Genomic DNA, 25,994 nt, shown 5'->3' with positions numbered 1-25,994 from the left:
AGGGAGAAGGCGGGGTGAAGACAGAGGCAGAGTGGAGGGGAGCCCCTCAAGTCCCAGGTCTTCTTCTGGCTGGGACCAGGTGGAGAGAGCAGACACTGTTTGGTGGTGGGAAGAACGTCAGCAGACTACAAGCAGGGGGTGAGGTCCACGTTCATGTGGGACCCCGTGGGTTTTCCCAATGGGGTGAACTTCACAGCGCAACGGGAGCACCCCTTCCTAGAAGGACAAAGTGCCCAGCCCAGAAGAGATGGGGCCATGGAATCTCCTCTAGATATTTTCAACCATGTGTAGACAGCCATCTTTCCATGGTCCACGTATTGTTTGCACCTCCAAGGAGAGACCTGTCCGAGATAATTTCTGCAAGACTTTTTCTGCTACATTTTATTTTGATGGTTGAATTCAACTTCACAAATAACTTAACGAAAGTGACCTTTTCTAGACACTGTGGCGAGAGCTACCCTTAGAGGGATGAGTGAGCCTTGATCCTGACCCTCAAGGAAGGCACGGACCTGCAGCCACAGGATAAACCATATGAGATCCACACGGCATGATGGACACACAGAGGAGGGAGCAGAGGCCGAGGATCCCTGAAGGAGGGACTTCAGACCCAGATGTGAAAGTGTTCTTATTTCAAGGGCACCTGGGGGGCTCAGTCGGTTAAACGTCTGCTTTTGGCGCAGGTCAGGATCCCAGGGTCCTGGGATCGAGTCCCAAATTGGGCTCCCTGCTCAGCGGGGAGTCTGCTTCTTCCTCTCCCTCTGCCACTCCCCTTGCTCATGCTCTCCCCCCGCCCAATAAATAAATAAAATCTTAAAAAAAAAAAAAAAGTGCAGAGCCCCAGGTCCTTGGGGCAACAGACACTGCACAGAAGCCTGAAGGACTAGAGGGTTGGGCTCGGATGTACATTCTTCATCCCACGGACCACAGGGAGCGACTCAAGGACCTCCAGCAGGGCCCCCAGGTTGTACCCCCTGCTTGGGGTGGAGAGCAGACAAGATGTGCTTAGCTGTGCTGAGGCTGCTTTGCGCATAGCTGGATTGCGTCTTCCTGCCTCCCTGGGGCCTCTCTGTGCCAGCCCACCTCAGCCCCCAACAAGCCCCAAGTCCCCACCACCTCTCTGTTTCGCAGTTCACAGTGGGGAGGGGGCGTTTCTGAAGCCCTCTGAAAACAGTAGTCAGCTAGCAAGTTGCTTGAGGATACAATGGAGCCCAAAGCATGGGTCATAAACTGACTGGTTAGAACCCAGACCAGCCCAGACACACTCCCCCATTTGGCCCTTCCCCTCGCAGGTGTATAAAATGCAGTATTGAGAATGGCCGTCTTCCTCACCTCTCCGCCCTGCACCCCGCCCCCCACCGGGCCCCACAGCATTTGAGTTAGAGGCCTCCGAGCTACCGACTGGGCCACCAAAGCCCCAGGTTTTCTGGGCTTGCAGAGCACACGAAATCCTCCATGAGCGGCACGGGCACGGCCTGCTCACATCACTCATGAAAGTGATGAAGGGAAGCTCCCCGATGCATTTCTTTTGGTTTGTGTTTTCATGAGAATCGGTATTCCTCAAGAAAGCCTAAGTAGGTTTAATGTAGGCATATAATTGCATTTTCTCAACTCTTAAGATTTTAGGGACGTGAGGCTCTACTGAGAATCGTCAGTGCCCTAATAAGATAAGATTTCTATGTGCCATCAAAGTCGATCCAGAGATAACGTACCTAAAGGATTTTGAAACTGCATGCAGGCCTGAATGATACACCTGTTAACTAGGAGTTACGCTCAAGAGAAAGTAAGGAGCCGCCATGAAAATACTATGTATCACCCCATGGAGATCGCTCACAAATGTTCCGATATGGGGATATGCCCACATCTGAAGCAACAAGATGAGAGCAGGGTGAACCAGGGGCCATCACGGGTGCGTGTGTAGGAAATCGGGAGAAATGTGAGCAGCGAAAAGCTGTTCCACGTTGAGAATCATTCTTGTGCTAAGATTCAGACCATGACACTCAGATCCAGACCTGTCAGATAATTTATCGCCCACGGGAGGAGGCATTTAAGAGGGAGAGGGACGTGGGTAGAATCTTCGCCAAGATGATAGGACCAGTTTCCCCAGCCCAGCAGGGCACGTGGCCATCCTGACAGAGGACCCAGCACATGGGAGAAAAGCAGTGATTTGCGGAGTGGGTGTCGACCAAGAGCAGATGTACTTTCAGAGAGGGGGCTACTCACCCTCTTCCCCTCTGATTTTGGGCCGTCACTAGAAATGTGAAAGATAACCAGCAAAGCAGGAAAAGTTTCCATCTGTATGGATGATTTCTGGCAGCCTCTTACTTTCTGCCTCGGAACTACGGAGGCTACTACTCTACCAAAATACAATGTAAACTTGTCCTTTCGGCTGAGTCTGGAACGCAAGAACGGAAGAGGGGCATACGTGATCTCCGATGGCGCACACACCTGTGACGGATAGGAGTCCACCCGTGAGGATAAGAAGATAAAGGACCAGAGACAAAGGCTGCTCGGCCTCATAGTTTACGTTAACACTCTGAAAATGAGAACACACACACACATGTCCTCACCGAAAAGACTTACTGGCGCCTGGGTGGTTTGGTCAGTTAAGCTTCTGAGTCTTGATTTCAGCTCAGGTCATGATCTCAGGGTCACAAGATCGAGCCCCGAGTTCGGGCATGAACCTGCTTAAGATTCTCTCTTTCCAGGGCGCCCGGGTGGCTCAGTCAGCTAAGTGTCTGCCTTCGGCTCAGGTCATGATCCCAGGGTCTTGGGATCAAGTCCCGCATCGGGCTCCCTGCTCAGTGGGGAGCCTGCTTCTCCCTCTGCCTCTGCCCCGCCCCCCCCGGCTTGTGCTCTCTCTCTCTCTCTGGCAAATTACGATATTCCCATATCGTAAATAAATAAAATCTTCAAAAAAAAAAAAGAAAAGAAAAGAAAAGCTCTCTGCCCTCCTCCTTAGTTGCCTGAAAGCATGATGTAACTCTGTATAAGTGCCTTTCTCTCTTCTCTCCCAGGAGAGACAGAAGTGAATCACCAGCAACAGTTCTAGGCCCTTATCAGCAGAGATACGCACCCAATGACTCTGTATAACAAACCTTAACTAACTAGCTCTATGTGACATTAGTTCCTATATATTTGCCTGCCTATATCTGGCTGCTCCTAAAGCTCAGGGCCCTTTTCCTTTGTCCTGTCATGTCTCTAAAAGGTTATGGTTCTTTTGTTAAGATGCAATATAAGCCCAAGTTCTCAGCACCCTCTTGAGCTGCTCATCACCGGGTGCTCCCCCGTGCATGTACTTTGCACATGTTAATAAACTTACATTTGCTTGCCCCTTGAAAAAAATAAAATAAAATAAAATAAAAGCTCTCTAACTCTCAGGCTCCAAATGGTTTGGGAGTATATGACTTCTATGTAAAACGCATGCTGGGAGAGCAGGGAAAATGCTTTCAGATGAAAAAACCCAAAAAACACAGTTGCAAATTAATGATGCAGTGGAGAAGGTGAATGGCTGTTTCAATGGAGCCAATGGAATACGCACCGTGGGGGGGTTCTCACCCCCCTCAGGAGGACGGGATGGCGAGGTGACAACGGGCGGAAGGGCAGTCAGTCCAGACCCGTGACACGGCCACGTGGGACACACTTGTAGGATATATCTGATATATCAATAGACGGGTGAAATTTCAAATAACGAGAGATAACTGAGAACAGGCAATCTCAGCAGCAACCAAAGAGCTGCCTACTAGAGCAATGGGAGCCCAGAGGTAGAAATAAAAGGGACAGTGAGAATTTGGAGAAATGAGTTTCCTCCTCTCCACCAACCCCCCCATAAAAGAATGTAGGTATCTGGGCCTGTTTTATTCATTCAGGTGTAACTGCCACCAAGAAAAGCATGTGACAGGGGGCCCTGGGTGGCTCAGCTGGTGGCGCATCCGAGTGCTGATTTTAGCTCCGGTCATGAACTCAGCGTCGTGAGATCAAGCCCCACGTCGGGCTCTATGCTCAGTGCAGGGTCAGCTTGAGATTCTCTCTCCCTCTGTCCCTCCCCCTGCTCTCTTTCTCTCTCTTAAATAAATAAATAAAATCTTAAAAAAAAAAAAAAACATGTGGCATACAGCGGGTGCATAATAAATACTTGTGAGTAAAAGAATCGATGCCTTTCTGGGACTGTAAATTGATGCACATTGATAAGAATAATTTGGAAACATGATAATGGAAACAATTAGATAGTGGCATGAATCCAAATGAAGGTATTCTTACAGAATTGCCTGCAATAGGAAAATTGCTTAAACCAATAAATAAACCTGTATGCATCCCCAAAAGAGATTGTTTAAATAAATTATGGTACGTCCATGCAACATAGTGTTGCACCAGCGTGAAAATGGGTGATGTTGGAGCTGCTGGGTGGCTCAGTCTGTTGAGCATCTGACTCTTGATTTCAGCTCAGGTCATGATCTCAGGGTCTTGGGATCGAGCCCCGCGTCAGGCTCTGCGCTCAGCAGGGAGTCTGCTTGGGATTCTCTCCATCTCTCTCTCTCTCTCTCCCTCTGCCCCTCCCCAACACACTCTTTCCCTCTCTCTCTCTAAGATAAATAATCTTTAAAAAACAAAGAAAGAAAATGGGTGACATTGTTGTGCTCGATTTACAAAAACAGATGGACAAATGTGTTATTGAGTAAAAAAGCAGAAAATGAAGAGTTTTGTAGTGGGATACCAATGTCCTAAAAAATAAAAACGCATGTGTTTAAAAGTATTATGTATTGGGACTCCCGGGTGGCTCAGACAGTTGAACGTCTGACTCTTGGTTTCTGCTCGGGTCGTGATCTCAGAGTTGAGGGATGGGCCCCGGGAGTCTCGTCGGGGGGTCTCCTTGATAATTTCTCCCTCTCCCTCCCCCCCCCAATTTGTGCAGGCTTGCTCTCTCTGAAAAATAAATAAATTAATTAATTAATTAATTAAAATAAATTAACATAAAACAAAATAAATAAAATGAAAATTAAAAAATAAATTAACATAAGACAAAATAAATAAATCAAATAAAAATAAAAATAAATAAATAAAATAATATTACAGATTAACTAATGGGGAAGGCTGCACACCACTAGATTTATGGTAGCTACTGCTGGTAGAATTACCTGTGAAGTTTTTTTATTATTATTTTGGCTAGCCTGCGTTTTCTATTACTTTTTTCAAGAAACACACTTTATAATAGGCTAGTTACTGCTCCTTCCCACTTGAGGAGTGTGGCAGAGAATGGCAACATTTGGCCAGAACGCATTAGTGGACATTGTCCTTTCAGTCCGTTCGTTTAAAACACTTCGGAGAAGAAAATGAGGGCAGGAAAAGAAAATATCTAGCTAGAAGCAAAAGGAGCCCACTTGCAGAGGGAAATACTAAGGACCTGCACACATTTCTCCAAACAGAGAAATTGCAGGATTCTCTTCGTGAGTTAAACCCAGACTCTACAGAGCATAAGGACACACAGAGGAAAAGTACAATTAGCCAAAGGACCCAGAAACAAACCAGTTTATAATCGATGTTGCCTTCTCCCTCTCTATTTGTTTAGACCTAATTCCAAATTACACACCATCGTAAAAGTGACAAATATTAGCAAGCACGAAGAGTCTAGCTAATTAAGCTCGTGATTTTAGTAGAGATAAGTATTTGACAAAGGTAGAGCTCACTGTGTCCTCCACACCATGAGCTGCCTGGTTAATAGGCCCTGTGCCCGGCCCCCGCTCCCCAGATGTGTGAGCATCGCCTTCCAGAAGGAGAACTGTGCCGGTCAGCGTTCAGGGCAATGATGCGCCCGGCATGGGGCAGAGCTCAGGGGAGACGCTCGCCTCAGTCTTGGGGGAACCAGCTCAAGTCCTTCCGTCAAGCCCCCAGTAGTAAAACTAAACCCCTGAGAACATCCTTTGCAAATTCATCTGGCTGCAAAACTCTGAATTTACCGGACCTCTTCTAGCCTGGGGGTGCGCATGGGCCCATTCCCACCCCCGAGAGAAAAGTCAGACATGTCTCCGCAGAAAGGGGCGTGCGCTCCCGGTGGCTGTCCCAGAGCAAGCCTGGAAGGTTCTGTGAAACACAGTAATCCCTCTTATCCGCGGTTTTGGGTGTGGATCGCCCGCGGGCTGGGAGCAGCTACTCCTCCAGACAGACCTTCAGGCCACTCACCTGATCTTATCACATCAGCACAAGAACTAGGGTGGACACAGGACAGCAAGATACTCAGAGCCCACAGGCGTGTAACCGTAGAGAGTCTGTTGTTACAAGTCTTTTGCTGTTGCTCTTGTTAGTCTCTGGCTGTGCCTGATTTAGGAGTTAAACTCTATCGCCCGCATGTAGGCATAAGTAGGAAAAACATGGTGTATATCGGGTTTGCTACAGTCCATGAGCTTACCCTCTCGAACCCAGCGCTCCAAAATCATGAAACCTCATGTATAGCCGAGATTCTTGAAAGTATCAAAGCTTCTGGGGCACCTGGGGGGCTCAGTCTGTGAAGCATCTGCCTTCGGCTCGGGTCGTGATCCCGGGATCCTGGCTCAGGTCGTGAGCCCGGGGTCCTGGGATCGAGTCCCACATCCACATCCAGCTCCCTGCTCTGCGGGGAGCCTGCTTCTCCCTCTGCCCCTCCCCCCTGCTCCTGTGTGCTCTCTCTCTCACTCCCAAATAAATAAAATATTTTTTTTAAAAAAAGGATCAAAGCTACTGCTCTTCATAATCCTGACATAATTGGGAAGTAAAAGAGGGGGAAGAAAAGGTTCTTACCTGAAAAAGTAAGCTTCGGCCCTGTCGTAATGGCCCGGTGTTAGTTTGAGGGGAGGGTAGTCAGTGGCCAGAGGCCTCACCATGAACAAGGCCATGGCCAAGGCCACGAAGAGGACGGGCAGCAGCAGTTTGGAGAGGGTGCCTTTCCAGGCCCGGCGCGTGTGCCGGAGCCGCTTGACCAGGAGGGCTGTGGCCTGAGCCAGAGGCCGCGGGCTGCCCCCCGCGGGCAGGGTCCCTGCTGGGGCGCCACCTGCAGAGACAGGAACATGCAGCCAGCCTGAGGCCAGGGGACACACACACACACACACAGCCCGGGTTCTGGGGGGTCCCTCCAGGTGCTTACAGACGGCCCTGGCAGCTCGTGGTGCAGGAGCACCCCGCTTCCGACTCCCCGCACTGAGCAGGACATTGGAAATCTATATGCACAGGACGTCTTGTGACCTGACGGCGCAAGGACAGAGTTCTCCTGCGGATCCCTCTCTGATCCTGCTTCTGAAGGGAGCCTCGAGCTTGTTTTGTTGGTGAAAATGCAGCGTGCTCCCGAGTGTGGGTTCCAAACCCAAGAGCAGTGGGATCTCTGTCTCCCCAGGCGCACGCCCGAGGGGGTGGAGGGGTGCAGACGGGGCCATCCCCTTCTGCTGCCTCCCTTCTCCTGCTACACCTCTCTGTTCTCACAGCCGGGTCCTGTCTGAAGATGCCCCAGGTCACGTCCAGCTCAGGGTCAGGAGGCATCATCCCCCAGCCCCGGGGCCTATTTCCCCTGCCCAGTGGGGGCGTCCCTGGTGATGAGGAGGCCAGCGTGGCCTCCTGCGGTGCATCTCCAGCTCCAAGTGAGCCCCCTTGGCCCTCCAGGCTTCAGCCACCCGGCCCTCCCCTCCTTCCACCGCCAACCCTGAGACCAGACCTCAGCGAGCAGCGCCCAGAAGGGGAGGCTGGACAGCAGGGCATGAGCGCGTGTCGGGGATGTCCTGCTGCCCTTGCCGGGTGCCTCTGTGGGGGGCCACCTGGGGACCACACGGAAGCGGCTGCAGTAAGCCTGTCCCAGGGCAGGCCAAGCAGCGGGCGCAGGCAACTCTCACGTCCAGTGTGGGGGTGACAAAACTGGAGGAAAACGGGAGGCAAACCCAAGGTCTGAAGCCCTGATCCGTGTCCAAAGGAGGGACGCAGCCAGGCCCATGCTCCCCCGATAGCAATCCCTTGCAAAGTAATCCAGAAAACCCGGCATGAAGTATTTGTATGAGAAAGGTGGCCTTCTAAGAGGCCAGGTATGCTAAATTGATTGCACTGTTGACAAATACCAAATGGAAATACAGTTAATAAAGCACGGCAGATATGTTTAAAATCCCCCAAAGAAATCATTTTGAAAGAAACGACCATTTTGAAAGATAAATTATTTATAAGAGCAGTGAGCACAGAGCCGGAGAGGAGCAGCCGGGGATGAAAATGCATTTGTGGACTAACTCCTTCTTTTGTCACATACGTATGGAGTGAGTCAATGTCTTGTGGCAGGTACTGGGCTATTCCGGCTTTGTCCTCAAAGAAGACATCACATAGGGGCTGAGGGAAAAATGTAAAGAAATGCCCCAACACAATGTAATCGAGTGTTGCGATCAGTGTGGGCAGATCCGAAAGGATTGGTACCAAGGAAGCTCAGGGACAGTGAGTCACAGGGGATGTGAGGGGGATCCGTACCGGAGGTCAGGTCAGTCTCCCTCCTGAGCAGAGTAAGGCCCAGGTCCTCCCTCCTCCCTGTGAGTCTTTTTTTTTTTTTTTAAGATTTTATTTATTTGTTGGATAAAGAGACAGAGAGAGGGAGGAGGCTCCCCGAGCACGCCGTGGGGCTGGATTCCAGGACCCTGAGATCATGACCTGAGCTGAGGGCAGATGCTTGACCAACTGAGTCACCCAGGCGCCCCTTTACCTTCACAGAGAACCCGTCACTTCTGATGCTTCTGGTCACCAAACGTGGGGCTTTTCCCCACACATCAAGCGATTCTCCATGACACCAGCTGGGTGTCCTACAATCCAACTCGCTTTGGACACCATCTCCCTGGAGAGTGGGGGACCCCCACAGATAAGGGCTCAGTCACACAGGACTACCCCTCCCCCACTTGAGACGCCAACCACAAGCCCAGCTTGTCACCTGTGCTTCCGAGCGACTGACTGTAGATCGGAGTCTCCCATGACCTGTGCCTTGGGTTTGACTAATGTGCCAGCGTGGTTCACAGAACTCAAGGAAACAGGTTCTTGTGTCTGTCAGCTTACAAAGGGATAGGATAGAAGACACAGATGAACAGCCAGATGGAGGTGGTGTGCAGGGAAGGGATGCGGTGGCATCTAGCACATTCCCAGCACCTCCTGGGGCCTCTCTGGAAGCCCCTTTTATTGGGATTTCACGGCAGTTTCATCACGCAGACATGATCCACCCTGAACTCCATGTCCAGCTCCTCTCCCCTCCCTGGAGGATAAGCACGAGGCTGAGAATGCCAAGCTTCTAATTGGCATGGTCCTCTGGTGAGCAGCCCCCAATCCAGGCGCTCTCCAGGAGCCCACCCAGCGTCACCTCATTGGAACAGATGATGCTCCTAATCCTTTCTCTAGCGTGCCTCCCTGTGTTTAGGGTCAAGAGGAATTGAAAGATCACTGGTAGGTGTGAGTGCTTATGACCCCACTAAAGCCATGGGTCATCATCTACCAAAAGCCACACCGCACAAAGTCGCCTGTAAGAAACATCTTCTAACGTCCCTATCTAGCTGCCCACCCTCAGCTGCCTGCCAAATCTTGCTCCTGCTCAAACACGTCTGCACCGCGCAGTGCCTACAGACACCTCTTTACACCAGGGAAGGTTTCGTCTATGCAGCCAGGTGCATAGAAAACAGAAGCAGAACGTGGCTTTCTGGGTGTTGCAGTCTACCTCCTAAATCTGCCTGCCAATGGAGGAGCACACTCAGAGAATGGCCGTTTATTTGCCCACTGGCTTTGCTCAGAGAGGACCCGTCACGACAATCACCAGGGGACGGCAAAGGTTCCATCTTCCAGTCTACATAGACCTGGGCCGGAATCCAGACTCAGCCACCAACATGTTGTGCAACTTCTGGAAAATTTCCAACCTCTCCGAATGTCGGTTCCCTCAGCTGTAAGATAGAGACTTGTATTTTCCCTCTAGGTAATGAGGATTCTTATTACCCCCCTTGTGAAACTACCAGAGCAGGTATGATGTTGACCTCCAGCCATTGTAAATGCTCATCAGACAGGTTCAATAAGTCTGTGGGGAAAGATGTTTCTCATTATTAAGAAAAATAAATTCTCCCCGCCTTCCCATATGTTCACTGAACATAAATGAGAAAAATAAAGGACGGAGATAGTTTATGGTCATGAAGGAACCACCAATCAAATATTTATGGCTAAACCCATAAAAGTATTCATATGAATAATTTAACAGACAAAATTAAAATGCCAGACCAAATTGTTATGAATTGTCTTATTTGACTTATGAGTGTAATTCTATTTAAAGAATCCAGTGACATCCATAATTAGGCATTCCCATTTACCGCGACCGTCAAATTACTTAGGAAAAATGTCCGAAGATTTAATTCCTTCTTTCTTTTCTTTCTTTCATCCTTTCTTTCTTTCTTTTTTTTTTTTTTTTTGTCTAGTGGCTTCTATTATTTAAATATTAATACCTTGTGGGGCATACCTTAAAATATCAAGGACTCAGCATGCACCCCAGAATATGATCTTCGCATTACTGGATTCCTCCAAATGTTCTTGAAGCTTTTAAAACAAAGTATCACACATGTAATGCCTTCAAGTCAATTTTTTAAAAAATGAATACCCCAAACAAAAAGTGGGCAAATAGCGTGCATGAATATGTAGTTCATTAAAAAAAAAATCTACAGGAGAGCCCATATATATATTAGAAAATAGGGCAACAATGAAATTTTCAGATCATCAATACGGTAAAGATTAAACATCACATTAAGGTGGCGCCTGGGTGGCTCAGTCATTAAGCGTCTACCTTCGGCTCAGGTCATGATCCCAGGGTCCTGGGATCGAGCCCCACATCGGACTCCCTGCTCCGCGGGAAGCCTGCTTCTCCCTCTCCCACTCCCCCTGCTTGTGTTTCCTCTCTCTCTGTCACATAAATAAATAAAATCTTTAAAATAAATAAATAAATAAATAAATAAAATAAAAATCACATTAATACCTAATATTATTGCATGTTTAAAGAAATGGGCTTTCTTATTCCATGCTAGCAGAACAGATGAGCATAGTCTTTCTGTGGGAAACAAATATGAACCATCTTTGATCAATGACTCCCAATCCAACAGTTATATTATTAAAAAAAAAAAAAATGGGGCGCCTGGGTGGCTCAGTTAGTCAGGCATCTGAATGTTGACTTTAGCTCAGGTTGTGATCTCAGGGTCCTGGGATCGAGCCCTGCGTCAGGCTCCACACTAAGTGTGGAGTCCACTTGAGATTCTCTCTCCCTCTGCCCCACCCCCCACTCACGTGCGTGCACGTGCGCTCTCTCTCTCAAATAAGAAATAAATAAATCTTTAAAAATATAAAAAATGGAAATTCATCAAATATATCAAATAAGGTGGTTCATTACATCTTACAGAATATAGTAGATTATTGCATATAGTAGATAATTGTTGGAAACAAATGGGGACTGATTGAACAGTGTACAACACAGCTCTATGTACGGTGGATGGCGTGCAGTATTACTGTACTTGAGGGACTAGTACAGATGAGGGCTCGCTGATGGGGAGGATGTTTATTACACAGATTCGGTGACCAAAGCAATGTAAGATAAGCTTATATCAGCTTTTGAAAAAAATGTCTATACACAAACATGACTCAATAAAACGGGGAGGGAGGTGGATGGAGAAGCAGGACCCAAGATATCGACAGCATGTATTCGCCAAAAAAAGGGGTAGGATTAAAGCATTAATATGTAATTATAGGAAAATATTCATAATAGGCCAAATGAAAAAGTGTTACAAAATAACACACAGAATTAATAGAACTTACTAAATAGACTAATATTAAGCTGCAGAAGTTAGTGTTTTGGTAAATGTACTTTCAGTGAAAAGTTCTTTTTTTTAAAAAAAAAGATGTATTTATTTATTTGAGAGTGCGCGTGCGTTCGTGCAAGTGGGGAGAGATGGAGAGGGAGAGAATCTCAAGTGGGCTTCACACCCAGCACAGAGCCCCATGAGGGACTCAATCCCACGACCCTGAGATCATGACCTGAGCAGAAACCGGGAGTCGGACCCTTAACGGATTGAGCCACCCAGGCACCCCACAGTGGAAAGTTCTTTTATGAAATGCTTTCGATACTCTATACGCTATTTGACAAAGTGTGTTTTTCTTAGTTCAAAAAGTTCAAGTAGTATATGCATTTCAACCTTCTTAAAAATGTACAATTTATATTTCTTTGTGTGCTGAGAACATGGCTACTTTAATTTTCTCCACCATTTTCTGGGTGTTTTCAACAATAAATATTTATGCATTTTGCAGTCAATAATTGTCTTGCAAAGACGGTATAATATTCAGGAAATGAAGCACAGTTTTATGAAATAGAAACTGTATCACTTTCTGGGGCGCCTGGGTGGGCTCAGTCAGTTAAGCGGTTAAGCGTCTGCCTTTGGCTCAGGTCACGATCTCGGGGTCCTGGGATCGAGCCCCGTGTCAGGCTCCCTGCTTAGCAGGGAGCCTGCTTCTCCCTCTCCCTCTGCCCCTTCCCCTGCCCGTGTTCTCTCTCGCTCAAATAAATAAATCAAATCTTTAAAAAGAAACTATCATTTTCTGCTTACTGAGTTACAGAATTTTAGAGATGAAACAACTCTTAAAAATCATATAATTGAAAACAATAGTAAAAATATCGTTGAAACCTTTCACTTATTTATAAATACACCCAGTTCAGGAGAGTTTCTGAACTAAGTTAAATCTGGAGACTAAAACACAGTGAGTATTTACTATGTGTAAAGTCTACCCTGGGTCCTTAGGTTACCTCTGTGAATAGCGTTCTCGAAGGCTTTTAATCTCATATAAGACTCAAACATGTCACAAAACGTGTCAATTCAACCTGAACAACACGGCGTAACGTGTGCAACGGTGTGTGGGAAGCATCTCCAAAGAGGCTTCCAATGCCAGGAATTCCCAAAGTAAACATGTACTTGCAGACAGGTTGGGAGGGCAACCAGTGTGGGGGGTTGTTCCGAGAATAGAAAGAATCTTAATGCACATAGATTCTGAGACAGAAATATGGTAAGCTGGTTAAGGACAGGGTATTACAGATATTTTCTATGACACCGCAGTCATGATCTGGGATTTCCAAATCATTAGCAGACAGAAAAAGGCTAAAATCATTTCATCTCTTCTCACCAACCCAGCAAGATAGAATCGGGTGAGCTGTCTGGAAAGCATAACAGTACGGTTCCTTGGGAATAGGTTTTAATTATAGGCATATGACCCATTGTGGGTTCAGTTCCAGACCCCACAATACAGTGAATATCGAAATAAAGTGAGTGAAATAATTTTTTTTTCATTTTCCAGTGCATATAACGATATATTTACACTATTAAGTGTGTGGTAGTATTAGGTCTAAAAAAATATACTTCCCTTAATTTAGAAGTACATTATTGCTGAAAAAAGGCTAACCATCCTCTGAGCTTTCAGACCATCATAATATTTTCGTTGGTGGAGGCTCATGCCTCGATGTTGGTGGGTGCTGGCCGATCAGGGTGGTGGTGGCTGAAGGTGAAGATGGCCATGGCATTTCTTAAAACAAAACAACAATGAACTTTGCTCCATTGATTGACTCTTCCTCTTGCGAATGCTCTCCCAGTAGCACGCAATGCTGTCGGACAGCATTTTACCCACAGAACTTTCCAAATTCAAGTCTGTTATCTCAAACCCCCACCCCCCATGCTGCTTTATCAACCAAGTGCATGAGAGATCCTAAATCCTTTGTTGACATTTCAAAGTCTTCACAGCGTCTTCACCAGGAGTGGAGTCCGTCTCAAGAAACACTTTCTTTGCTCATCCCTAAGAACGAAGTCCTCATCCGTTCAAGTTTGATCATGAGAGGCAGCAAATCGGCCCCATCTTCCAGCTCCACTTGTGATTCTAGGTCTCTTGCTGTTTCCACCACACCTGCTGTGACCTTCCCCACTGACGTCCTGAACCCCTCAAAGTCATCGGTGAGGGCTGGAGTCAACTTCTGCCAAACTCTTGCTCGTGTTGGTATTTTGACGTCTTCCCATGAGTCACAAATGTTCCTAATGGTATGTAGAGTGGTGAATCCTCTCCAGAAGGTTTTCAATTGCTTTGCACAGACCCCTCAGAGGAATCCCTCTCTATGACAACTACAGCTTTATGAACTGTATTCCTAAATGTATTAAACATGAATGTCAAAATTGCTCCCTGGTCCATGTGCTGCAGAATGGATATGGCATTAGCAGGCATGAAAACGGCATTAATCTTGCTGAGTATCTCCATCAGATTTCTCAGGCAACCAGGAGCATTGTCTATGAGCAGTCAGTCATGTTTTGAAAGGAGTAGTTTCTTTCTGAGCCCTAGGTCTCAACAGTGGCTTAAAAGATCCAGGAAACCATATTGTAAACACATGCACCATCATCCAGGCTTTGTGGTTTTATTTCTAGAGCACAGGCAGAGTAGATTTAACATAATTCTTAAGGACCCTGGGATTTTCAGAATGGTCAATGGAGCATTAGCTTCGACTTCAAGTCACCAGCTGTATTAGCCCCTAACAGCAGTCAGCCAGACATTGACTTCTCCTCTCCAGCTATGAAAATCCTAGCTGGCATCTGCTTCCAACAGAAGGCTGTTCCATCTACACTGAAAGTCTGTTGTTGAGCGGAGCCGCCTTCCTGAGTTCCCTCAGCCGGATCTTCTGGGTGACTTGCTGCAGCTTCTCCATCAGCACCTGCTGCTTCCCCGTGAGATGCTTCTCTCCTTAAACCTCATGAACCCACCTCTGCGAGCCCCCAGCTTTTCCTCTGCAGCCTCCTCACCTCCCTCAGCCTTCACAGAACTGAAGAGTCAGGGCCTTGCTTTGGATTGGGCTTTGGCTTAAGGGAATGTAGTGGCTGCTTTGATCTTCTATCCAGACCTCTGAAACTTCCTCCATGTCAGCAAGAAGGCTGTTGTGCTTTCTTACCATTTGTGTGTTCGCTGGAATAGCGCTCTGTATTTCCTTCAAGAACTTCTTTGCGTTTACAACTTGGCTCATTGGTGCAAGAGGTTTAGCCTTTGGACTATCTAGGCTTTCAACACGCCTTTCTCATTAAGCTTAATCATTTCTCGCTTCTGACTTAAAGCGAGAGATATGTGACTCTTTCTGTCACTTAAACACTTAGAGGCCCTTGTAAGGAATATTCAGTGACCTGATTTCAATCTTGTTGTGTCTTTCGGATTTGGGAGGCCCGAGGAGAGGGAGAGGGATGGGGGACAGGCTGTCCAGTGGAACATTTGCCCATTAAGTTCAGCCTCATATAAGGGCACAATTCATGGCACCCCAAGACAATTATAATAGTCACATCCAAGATCACTGATCACAGATCACCCTAACAAAACAAAAATAATGAAAAGGTTTGACATATTGAAATACTCCAAGAATTACCAAAATGTGACACAGAGACCCGAAGTGAGCAAATGTTCTTGGAAAAATGGTGCCCACAGATGTGCATGATGCAAACCTTCCATTTGTTTAAAAAATAAAAGGCAGAGTTTGCAGGCTGCAATAAAGTAAAGCATGCCTGTGAGTGGGTAGAGCCCTTCGGATGGGTATTAACCCTAAAACTGTCTCTGGGGGAGACCACCACCAAGTACCAGAGCCCGGGGCTCCCAGCCCTGCCTCCCATGAAGACCCCTCACACCTCAGACAGGCCATGGTCTCTTGGTTTCTCATCTATAAAACAAAGGCTTTGACAGGGTCGTCCTCAGTCCTTGTCCTGGTGAAAACGTGTGTTCTGTGACATTTATATGAATGGTGACTGACTTTAACTCATTCATCCCATTTGTGGAAGAAAACCAGAAAAATCAGGGGCGCCTGGGTGGCTCAGTCGTTAGGCATCTGCCTTCGGCTCAGGTCATGGTCCCAGGGTCCTGGGATCGAGCCCCGCATCGGGCTCCCTGCTCAGTGGGGAGTCTGCTTCTCCCTCTCCCACCCCCCCGGCTTGTGCTCCTGCTCTCGCTCTCTGTCAAATAAATAAATAAATAAATCTTAAAAAAAAAAAAAGAAAACCAGAAAAATCAAACATCCTCTTGTTAAGAGAGGAAAGAGAGGGAACAGAAGAGGAGGGGCGGAAAAGGAGAAACAGAAAAAAGAACGAAAGGAAAATGTTTTGTGACACTTGCATGCTTATTAATATGACGCGAAACCCAAAATGCAATTTTGTCTTAAATCTTAAACATGGTGACACCAATTTTAAAACCAAGCTAGGTTACTGCAATCTTGGTGAATTTTTTTTTTTTTTTTTTTTTTGAGTAAGCTCCCCACCCAGCACGGAGCCCGACATGGGGCTCTAACTCACAACCTGAGGGCCGGAGCTAAGCTGGAGAGGATTTCCCTTTGGAACAGGGCTGTGCATCCCACCTAGCCACATCTTTGGAGCACACTGAAGTTTTGGCAAAAACTCCCCCAGTGTGATTCCACCTGCCCTGAGAAGACAGTGTGAAGCCTCAGGGAAGCAGAGGGGCGGCTCCGGCTTTGCCCCCAGCTACTTACACTCCAGGGGCAGGTCACCAAAATGCTGAGTTTGGGGTTTTTTTCTTTTCAAGGCACCAAAAGCAGGTCCTCCCGAAGGCCCTAAATGGCCCCATGGCTGGGTTTTCAAACGCGAAAAGGAAAACTCCCTCCGAAGTTCTACTGGACGGGGGCGGAATGGAAGGGGGGCTACTGTCTCCTGCACTCAGTGGGCATTCCAGCCCCAGCCCTGTTCTCCGGCTCCGTTCCCAGCAAGGAAGTTTTATTATGTGCACACGGAGGCCCAATAATAAAACTGCGGCGTGAGGACGGGACCAAGGCAGGCAGTTCTGATCTATTTTACACAAGGAGACAACAGATATGTGAGGAACCACCAGGGTAGAGCAAGCAAGCGTTTGGGAGCTTTGAGGCGTTCTGAGCAGAATCGAAGCTGAGGCGCTAGACTAGGGAAAAAGAGCAAGGTTTGTTTCTACGGTTTTCTCAGCGTTGAAGTCCCACTGTCCGGTGATGAGGATGTCCCCCGACCTCCCCTTTCACGGGTAAATATTTACTTCCTGCTTTCCAAGGAGGACAAGAGGGTCTGTGTCCCTGCGGCACAGGCTGTCGCCGAAGTAACTGCTATTTAAAACATTCAATGTGTCGGGGTGCCTGGGTGGCTCAGTCGGTTAAGCGTCTGCCTTCGGCGCGGGGCATGATCTCGGGGTCCTGGGATCGAGCCCCGCATCGGGCTCCCTGCTCCGCGGGGAGTCTGCTTCTCATCTCCCTCTGCTCCTCCCCCTGCTCGTGCTCTCTCTCTGTCTCTCTCTCAAATAAATAAAATCTTAAAAAAAAACCCACACACATTCAATATGCCAAAGTGGCCCGATTTGGGAGGCCTGCCCTTGACCCCTACAACAGAGGTGCTAACAAAGGTTGCCCAGAGCTACTCCTGCCTCGACTGGCCCAGTGTCTCCAGCAGTATGTGGGAGGCAAGGACCATATGTGAGATGAAGAAAGCACTTCTTTGTGGAATATTCCACAAGAAGGGGAGACTTCAATTCAGGGAGCGAGGCTGGGAGGTCTCCCTCACCAGCCTCAGGGGCTTTCTCAGACAGCGCTGATCTGCAAGCCTCAGGGCCTCTCCCCTGCCGCCCCAACTCCTCAGAGCCACCGACAGAAGCCGCTGCTTCCTGGCACCTGCCACCAGCATTTATGCTGCCTGAGTGTATTTCAATCCTGTTTTTATTTTGGCAGACTGTTTTTTGCAAAGCACCCTGCCATGAGCTCTCTGCTGATTTCAGCCAACGTGGAAAACAAACCTTCCTTGGCATGTATAATTGGCATCAGGCACGTTTCCTCCCCACCTTGTTTTTGGGAAGGCGGTTTTTGAAGTTTGAGGAAAGGTGGACAAAGCAGAAAAGACAGCACTCCGGATTGAACACCACGGCTCAGCCTACGAGACACATGCAGAATCTGGTACAGCGCTTTGAAGAGGCAGAGAATTACAGGCTCCCCGCATGGGAGAGGCTGTTCAAACAGGATTGTCTTAAAAAGCAAACGAGAGGCTGCAGACCCTTCAGATTCATCACTGCCAAATTGCTTTCCATCATCATAAGAAGGAACAATTAGGAATGAAACACACAGGATTACATTGTGGGAGGAAAAGGAGAAGATTTTAGGTAAAGTGGTACTGACAAACCAAGGCTGCGAAATTCACTGCAACCTCAGACCTCACATGGGGGGGTAAGCCTTCGGGACTGAAGGAGGGAGGGACAGAGGGATGGAGGGAGGGAAGGAGGGGAGGGAAATAGGGAAGGAGGGGAGGCGGGAGGGAGGAGACAAGAAAGCCATGGAAAACCGTATCAGACGGATCTGTGACTGTTCACCTGAACTTGGAGATTGACAAGACTCTAACCGGATGTTTCTCATGGTGGTGGCCACAGCCCACCTGAATCAAAGGATATGAGGGTGCTTGTTAAAACCTGTAGATGTCTAAGTCTCAGAACTAAAATTTATTGAAGTTGGGCCTAAGATTCTGCCATTTCAATAAGCATCCATGTTTTCTCCTTCTTCTTCTCCTTCTTCTTCTTCTTCGGATGACTGCCATCCTAACAGGTGCGAGGTGATGTCTCTCTGGGGTTTGGATCTCCATTTCCCTGATGACGAGTGACGGTGAGCATCTTTCATGCACCTGTTGTCCATCTATGTGTTTTCTTTGGAAAACTGTGCAAGTGCTTCGCCCATGTTTTAATCGGGTTACTTGTCTTTTTGCTATTGAGTTATAGGAGTTCCTGATATACTTTGCATATTAACCCCATATTGGATATGGTTTGCAAATACTTTCTCCCAGTCAGTGGATTTCCTTTTCATTCTACCAAATGCTTTGCTGTGCAGAAGCTTTTGCTGGGAATGAGGAGAAAGCGGACCCCTCGTGCACTGTTGGTGGAAATGCAAACTGGTGCAGCCACTGTGGACAAGAATGTGGAGGATCCTCAACAAATCAAAAACAGAACCACCAGGGGCACTTGGGTGGCTCAGTCAGTTGAGTGTCTTGCCCTCCAGCTCAGGTCATGATCTCAGGGTCCTGGGATTGAGTCCTGTGTTGGGCTCCCTGCTCATTGGGGAGTCCACTTCTCCCTTTTCCTCTGCCTCTACTCCCTACTCATGTTCTCTCTCTCTCTCTCTCTCTCTCTCTCTCAAATAAATAAAATCTTAAAAAAGAGAGAGAGAGAAAAGAACCTGCTACTCAGCTTGTTAACAAGGGTGGCTAGAGTGCAGGATCCCCTGGCAGAAAACGGACACCAAAGAAATCAGCCATAGGAACACAGAAGAAGGGTCACTAACGGCTTGGCGCAGCCAAGACAAGGGGATTCGTGATCTGAGCCCATATGGGACTGGCTGTCACACCAGGTCAGGTCACAGCATAAGCACAGAGGCTGTCACCGAGCTGCCAGGGCTTGCAGTCTACTAGCCAGACCCCTCCGGTGTGTGTGAGTCCAGCAAGGAAACATCCTGCCCAGTCGTGACGGACTGTCAGGCTGCCATTTCAAAGCACCAAGACCTGGCCGCTTAAGCCGCAGACATTTACATCTCAGTCGGGAGGCTAGAAGACCAAGTTCAAGGTGCCTGCCTGCAGGGTGGGCTTCCTCTGAAGCCTCCCCCTTGGCTGGCAGATGGTCCCCCCTGGGGTTTTCCCCACCGTGGGCACACAGCCTTGCTGTCTCTGTGCCCCATCTCCCCTTCTTATAAGGACACCAGTCAGACTGGGTTAGGACCCACTCATATCACCTCGTGTTACCCCAATTACCCTTCCAAGACCCTGTATCTCCAAATACAGTCACATGCTGAGGTACTGGGGGTTCCACATACAAATTTGGGGTGGGGGGACATAGTTCACTCCACAGCGCCAGCATGCCACTGGGAATGAAGAGAAAGAGGAGAGACCCAGAATTTGTGATTCTAAATAGAATTCTCCTTCAGCCATCACACCAAAGCGGCGGGTGTCAAGGGCTACTGCCTGGACCCACAGTACCGTCTGGGAGCCTGCGAGAAATGCAAGTTCTCAGGCCCCACCCAAGAGCCACTGTATCAGAAAATCAGGGGGTGAGGCTCCGTAATCTGTGTGCTAACAAATTCTGTAGGTCGTCATTATGATCTGAGATCACTACATCTTTCGGGATATCAAGGAGTTAATCTGGTCACCCAGGCCTCCTTCAAACATTATGAGAAACACTAGTTGGGGGGGCTTGGAAAAGCCTTTGCAGAAAAGGGACACGCTCAAAGAGATGGCAGGAGCTGGTGCTGTGCCCGGGTGGGAGTTTCGTGCTGGACCCAATTTCTCTACAGCTCGGTGTCCACACCCAAGTAACAGTGGCAGGAAAGCTTATTTCCAAACTGACCAGGAGGATTAAGTGAGAAAATGCACAGAGAGTGCCGATCATGACGTCCAACGTGCTGCAGGCAGCTAATCGATGGCCCAGGGCTCCAAGGAGTGACTTCCACAGCCCGCACGGCATGCCCAAGGACAAACATGCTGTTCCAGGCGTTGGTCTTCATAACTCATTTCTATGGTGCTACTAGGGTCCCTAAGTTTAACAAATATCTATTTTGTATTTTATTTGGCCTTCATCCATTTCTCAGAGGAGCAAGAAGTGAGTTATTTGAGAGCTAGCCCTTTAGATGACTGTTTCTAAAGACATATGGTGAGTGTGGAGGGCAGGGGTGCCTGTGGCAGGAACAGCCTGTGGCAGAGATCATAAAAAAAAGTAATTTCTGAGGGCACCAATAGGAGGAGAAAGGTTGTGTAAGTGATTATTCTAGAAACTTCCTCTCTCTAGTGTGGATCATGTCATGTCACCAAAAAGTGACGAAAGCACTCTACCCAGAAGACATTAATACACACTCTCTCCAAAATCCCGATCGAGCATTTTGATGAAGTCCTATCTGTTAAATAATATAAATTTCACTTAGGTGGATGTCTCCTGTTGAGCTTCACGGGAAGATTTGCAGAGTACAATAAAATTGGCAAATGCAGGCAATCTCATACCAAATTTGTTTTAATGCATCCTGGTCTCACGTCTTTTTTCGTAATGAAACACTTGAACAGATTTTTTAATGATGTATTTTCCAGTTCCGTAATTTGTAATTTGAATGATAAATAAAATTGCATTTTTAGATCATATTTTACAATGGTAATAAAAAATACTATAATGTTCCTTGCCTTGAGGTTCTTTTTTAAATTTAAAATACCACTCTTTTTCACATAACATTAGCTCTTTTGGCACATGTTTTTTTCTAACATATTTGCATGGATTTTCATAATGTTCCCCAAACTCAGAACATGAAATTATCATTTTTTTGAACCAGGTACATAACCATGATGAAGAGGATGTATGTAGGCAATACATTTCCAATGTAAATTACCCTGAGTTCTCAACGATGACAAAATGTTTATGAGAACATAATCATATTTTCCTTAAATTCTCTCTTACATAAGAAAGTCATTAACTAATGTACCTTAAAATAAATGAATGCTCATAAGTGAAACCCTTTCGGTAAAATGCTAATAATAAAAAGAGAAAATAATGTGTATGCCCAGTTGAAGTAAAATTTGTACATACACGGTGAAAGAGAGAGACAAATTAGGATATGTACAGTAGAATATGACTATGAAGAAATGACACACGCAAAAACATAAATGGATAACAAAGAAAAACCACAGACTCCTGTGCATACAAGATGATGCCATTTACATGACATCTAACAAAATGCACAATTACTGCAAGGTGGGAGCATCACCTTTGGGGGATGGAGTCTGACTTGGACAGGGCAGAGGGGCCCGGCCAGGCTCTGGGAATGTTCTACCTCAACCTGGGTGGTGATGACACAGGTGTGTACCGTGGAAAAATTTATCTAATAGTGCGATCAGGAAATATGCCATTTGTGATAAGACGTAAGCACTGGAAGTGAGCGAAACAAATTTAAGACACTGTTCTTCAAAAACATAACATTCATGAGCGAAGGTAAACAACAACTGTGTTGTAAAACAAGAAATTTAAATGGCTAATAAGCATGCAGGGGAATTCAATGTAGCGTATTCTAACAATGGTTTTGGTAGGGATAAGTCTAAAATGGCTCCCCAACCACTCCTACTTCATAGAAGTTTCCAATCACCTCCCCTTGAGTATGGGTAAGACCTTGAACATGTGGCTATTACCCCAACGATAACACAAAAAAACGTGAAAAGTTTTGGCGGATCTAGTCTCTAACTGGTTGCCTTTAAGCTAATCAAAACAGAGAATCTCCAGCTGACTTTGAAGAAGAAACATGTCCTGTTGTGAGGGGACCATGTGGCTAAGATTCCAGGATGACTTCTAGGAACTTGAGAGCAAATCCAACAGCCAGCCAGTCAACACGTGTGGACCTCAGTTCTAAAACCACAAGGAACTGAATTCTGCCAACAAGCTGAATGAGCCTGGAGAGAGCCCTGATAAGTGTTGGTGGTACCGTGATACTGTGATTTATAATATGAAACGTGTATTTGGTCTTTGTCCATTTCTTGCAGAGCTCCTAGGACCTTTGGATTTTCCTAAGTGATTACAGCAACAGGGTGTGTTATTATGCTAATGAGCTTAATGTGGTGACTTCTAGAACTCACCAAACTAAGGGCCAGGGGAACCACCACCTAATTATAAGATTGGAACTTTCACTCCCTTCCCCTTGACCTCCAGGGACTGGAGCAGGGCTGGAGGTTGAATCAATCACCAATAGCCGATGATTTCATCAATCATGCCTGTGTAATGAAGCCTCCACAATAAACCCCGAAGGACAGGGTTCAGAAAGCTTCCAGGTTGGTGAACACTTGGAAATCCAGGGACAGTGGCTCCCGGAGAGGCCTGGAAACTCTGGGACGCTTCCCACATATCCTGTCTTCTGCATCTGACAAATTCTGACACGTACTACATTGCAGGTGAATATTAAAGCCGTTAAGCTAGTGGAAATAAGCCCATCACGACAGAGCAAGTATTGCCCAGCTCCTCTAGTATGACGTAACTAGAGCAGGTGGAATTCATACAGACCAGAAGTAAAATGGTGGATGCCAGGGGTTAGGAGGAGGGCTGGGGGAGCTAGCCATTACTGCATACAGTTTGGGTTGGAGGCTGCGAAAGAGCTCTGTAGATGGATGGTGGTCATGGTTGCAAAATAATGTGAACATACTTGATGCCACAGAACAGTACACCTGAAAACAGTGAAATTCGTATTTTGTATATTGTACCCCAGTAAATACATGAGTAAATAAATAAATAAATATGAACAATGCACTAATTTATTTACCAATTATTTGACATTCTCTTCTGCTAATAAACCCTCCACATAAAAAATGGAATAAAAATTACCACGGTGTCTCAGAGAGCTAGTCGACCGAAGCAGAGGGCTTCTAGAAAGCTTCGTGGTGGGGTCCCCTCTGCCCCCCCCACCATTTCTGCAGAACGACAAACAGAGAAGAGATTTCATTTGAGATCTCGTTTGAGATCTCAAAACGATCTGGATTTGAGCTAATGGAGGAATACTACCAGAATCCAAGGAAGTTCCATGACATTCTTGAGAAAGTGGCTCATCAGATACAGCGTGAGCATGGACTAAAAGGGTCAAGAAGAACATAACAAGGAAAACGACTACAAAAGATACAAAACAAGCCTCCCATCAGGAAGAGACAAAAAGTATGATTTATGCAACTGAAGAGCCCTAAAACACATGAGACAAAATCTGACCGAAGTAACGGGCAGAACAGACGATCCAGCAATGAGTCAGAAAGAACATCATGAAACTTTCATTAACGGATAAGGCAGAGCACACTTGAACACCCGTGTAGACAAGATGGACGCAAAGGTCATCGACAGACCCCACCACTCATCACAAGAGATACACCCTCCTCTCCAGGGTACAAGGAGCTCTCTCCAGATGGACCATATTCTAGCCCATAAAGCATGCCTTAATAAATTTAAAAAGGTTTAAAATCATACAACATTTTTTCCTCTGGTCCCAATAGAACGATATTGGACTTTAATGACAAAAAAGAAACTTGGGAGACTGACAAATATGTGGAAATTTAAAAACATAATCGTAGGGGTGCCTGGCTGGCTCAGTCAGAAGAGTGGGAGACCCTCGACCTTGTGAGTTCAAGCCCCACGCTGGGTGTGGAGATGACTTAAACAAATATTTTTATTAAATGTTAAAAAATAAAAGCACAGGGGCGCCTGGGTGGCTCAGTTGGTTGAGCGACTGCCTTCGGCTCAGGTCATGATCCTGGAGTCCCGGGATCGAGTCCCACATCGGGCTCCCTGCTCAGCGGGGAGTCTGCTTCCCCCTCTGACCCTCCCTCCTCTCATGCTCTCTCTCTCTCTCATTCTCTCAAATAAATAAATAAAATCTTTAAAAAAAAATAAAAATAAAAGCATAATCTTAAAAAACCAATGAACCAAAGAAGAAACCAAAGGGAAAGTAAGTAAATACTTGTAGGTAAATAAAAGTGAAGATATGAGACCCCAAAACTATGGGACTCATGGAAGCAGTGTGCAAAGGGGAATTTACAGCTATAAATGCTGGTATAAAAGAAGAAAGATCTCCAATCAGGAGAAAAAGGGCAACCCAAATCTAAAGGGAGCCAAAGGAACGAAATAATAAAAATCACAGCTGAAATTAATGACCTAGAAACTAGAAAACCAATGGAGTATCACTGAAAATAGAAGCTGATTGTCCACGGAGATTAACAACATTGACCACAGGTTAGCTAGATTAACCAAGAGAAAGAGAGCAGGTGTACGTTTTTAGACGCAGAAACGAAAGAGGATTGTTCCTACTGATCCGAGCTAAATAAGAGGGATCATCAACGGGTGCTACAGACAGGCGCACGCCGACAAATCAGGCGCCTCACATGACGTGGATGCATTCCTAGAAAGACGCAAAACATCGAAACTGATTCGGGAACAAATAAATGACCTGAATAGAAGTATAATAAGTAGAGAAACGAATAGATGAATTTTTTTAAAGATTTATTTATCCACGAGAGAGAAAAAGACAGAGCACATAGGGAGTTGGAGGGGGGACAGAGGGAGAGGGGGGAGAGAGAATCTCAAGCAGACTCCCCGCGGAGGACAAAACCCAACATGGAGCGCAATCTCACAACCCTGAGACCATGACCTGAGCCCAAACCAAGAGTCAGCCACTTAACCTACTGAGCCACCCAGGCGCCCCCCCAATTTTTTTTTTTAAACTACCCGCAAAGACAAATCAGGCCCAGATGGCTTCACTGGCGAATTCTACCAAACATTTAAGGAATGAATTCTTCATTAAAACTTCCAGAAAATAGGGGCACCTGGGCGGCTCAGCCGGTTGAGCTTCTGCCTTCGGCTCAGGTCATGATCCCGGGGTCCTGGGATCGAATCCCGCATCGAGCTCCCTGCTAGGCGGGGAGCCTGCTTCTCCCTCTACTTCTCTCTCTCTCTCTCTCTCTCTCTCTCTCTCTGACTCTCATGAATAAATAAATAAAACATTTAAAAAAAAAAAACTTCCAAAAAATAAAAGAGGAGGAAATACTTCTCAACTCACTCTATGGGGTAATACCATGATAGCAATCCCAGACAAAGATATCAACAGAAAAACAAAACAGAACTATAGACCCCATACTTGTTACAAATATAGGCTCAAAAACCCCAGCAAAATACTAACAAATCAAATCCATCAATCCATTAAAAGAATTATATACCATGAAATCAAGTGGAATTTGTCAGAATTGGTCAATGAAATGCTGGTTTAACATCTAAAAATCTATTCTTCTAATATATCACGTCAATAAATAAAGCCAAAAACCCACACAATTATCTCAACAGATGGCAGTACTCACCACCCTTTCATGATAAACTCTCTCATCAAACCAGAAATAAATAGGAACTTCCACTACTTCATAAAAGGCATCTATGAAAAACCCACAGTTCACATCACACTTCTT

The 25,994-nt window shown here is 46.5% G+C and overlaps 1 protein-coding gene across 1 annotated transcript in view; it reads right to left on the bottom strand.

Annotated features, from left to right (window-relative positions):
* The window catches only part of ABCA13 (ATP binding cassette subfamily A member 13), a 315,259-nt gene that overhangs the window by 147,747 nt on the left and 141,518 nt on the right, over positions 1-25,994 (bottom strand). The window contains exon 32 of the mRNA XM_088018679.1: positions 6,769-7,018. Coding sequence (XP_087874805.1) covers positions 6,769-7,018 — 250 coding nt within the window. The remainder of the gene's footprint in view (positions 1-6,768; positions 7,019-25,994) is intronic.

This window comes from Eumetopias jubatus, unplaced genomic scaffold, assembly GCF_037043125.1.
Source record: "Eumetopias jubatus isolate StellerSeaLion01/CBP00866 unplaced genomic scaffold, mEumJub1_p1.0 scaffold_14, whole genome shotgun sequence".
Lineage (NCBI taxonomy): Eukaryota > Metazoa > Chordata > Mammalia > Carnivora > Otariidae > Eumetopias > Eumetopias jubatus.
The sequence above is the reverse complement of the archived record's forward strand: the minus strand, read 5'-3'. Positions and strand labels throughout refer to the sequence as shown.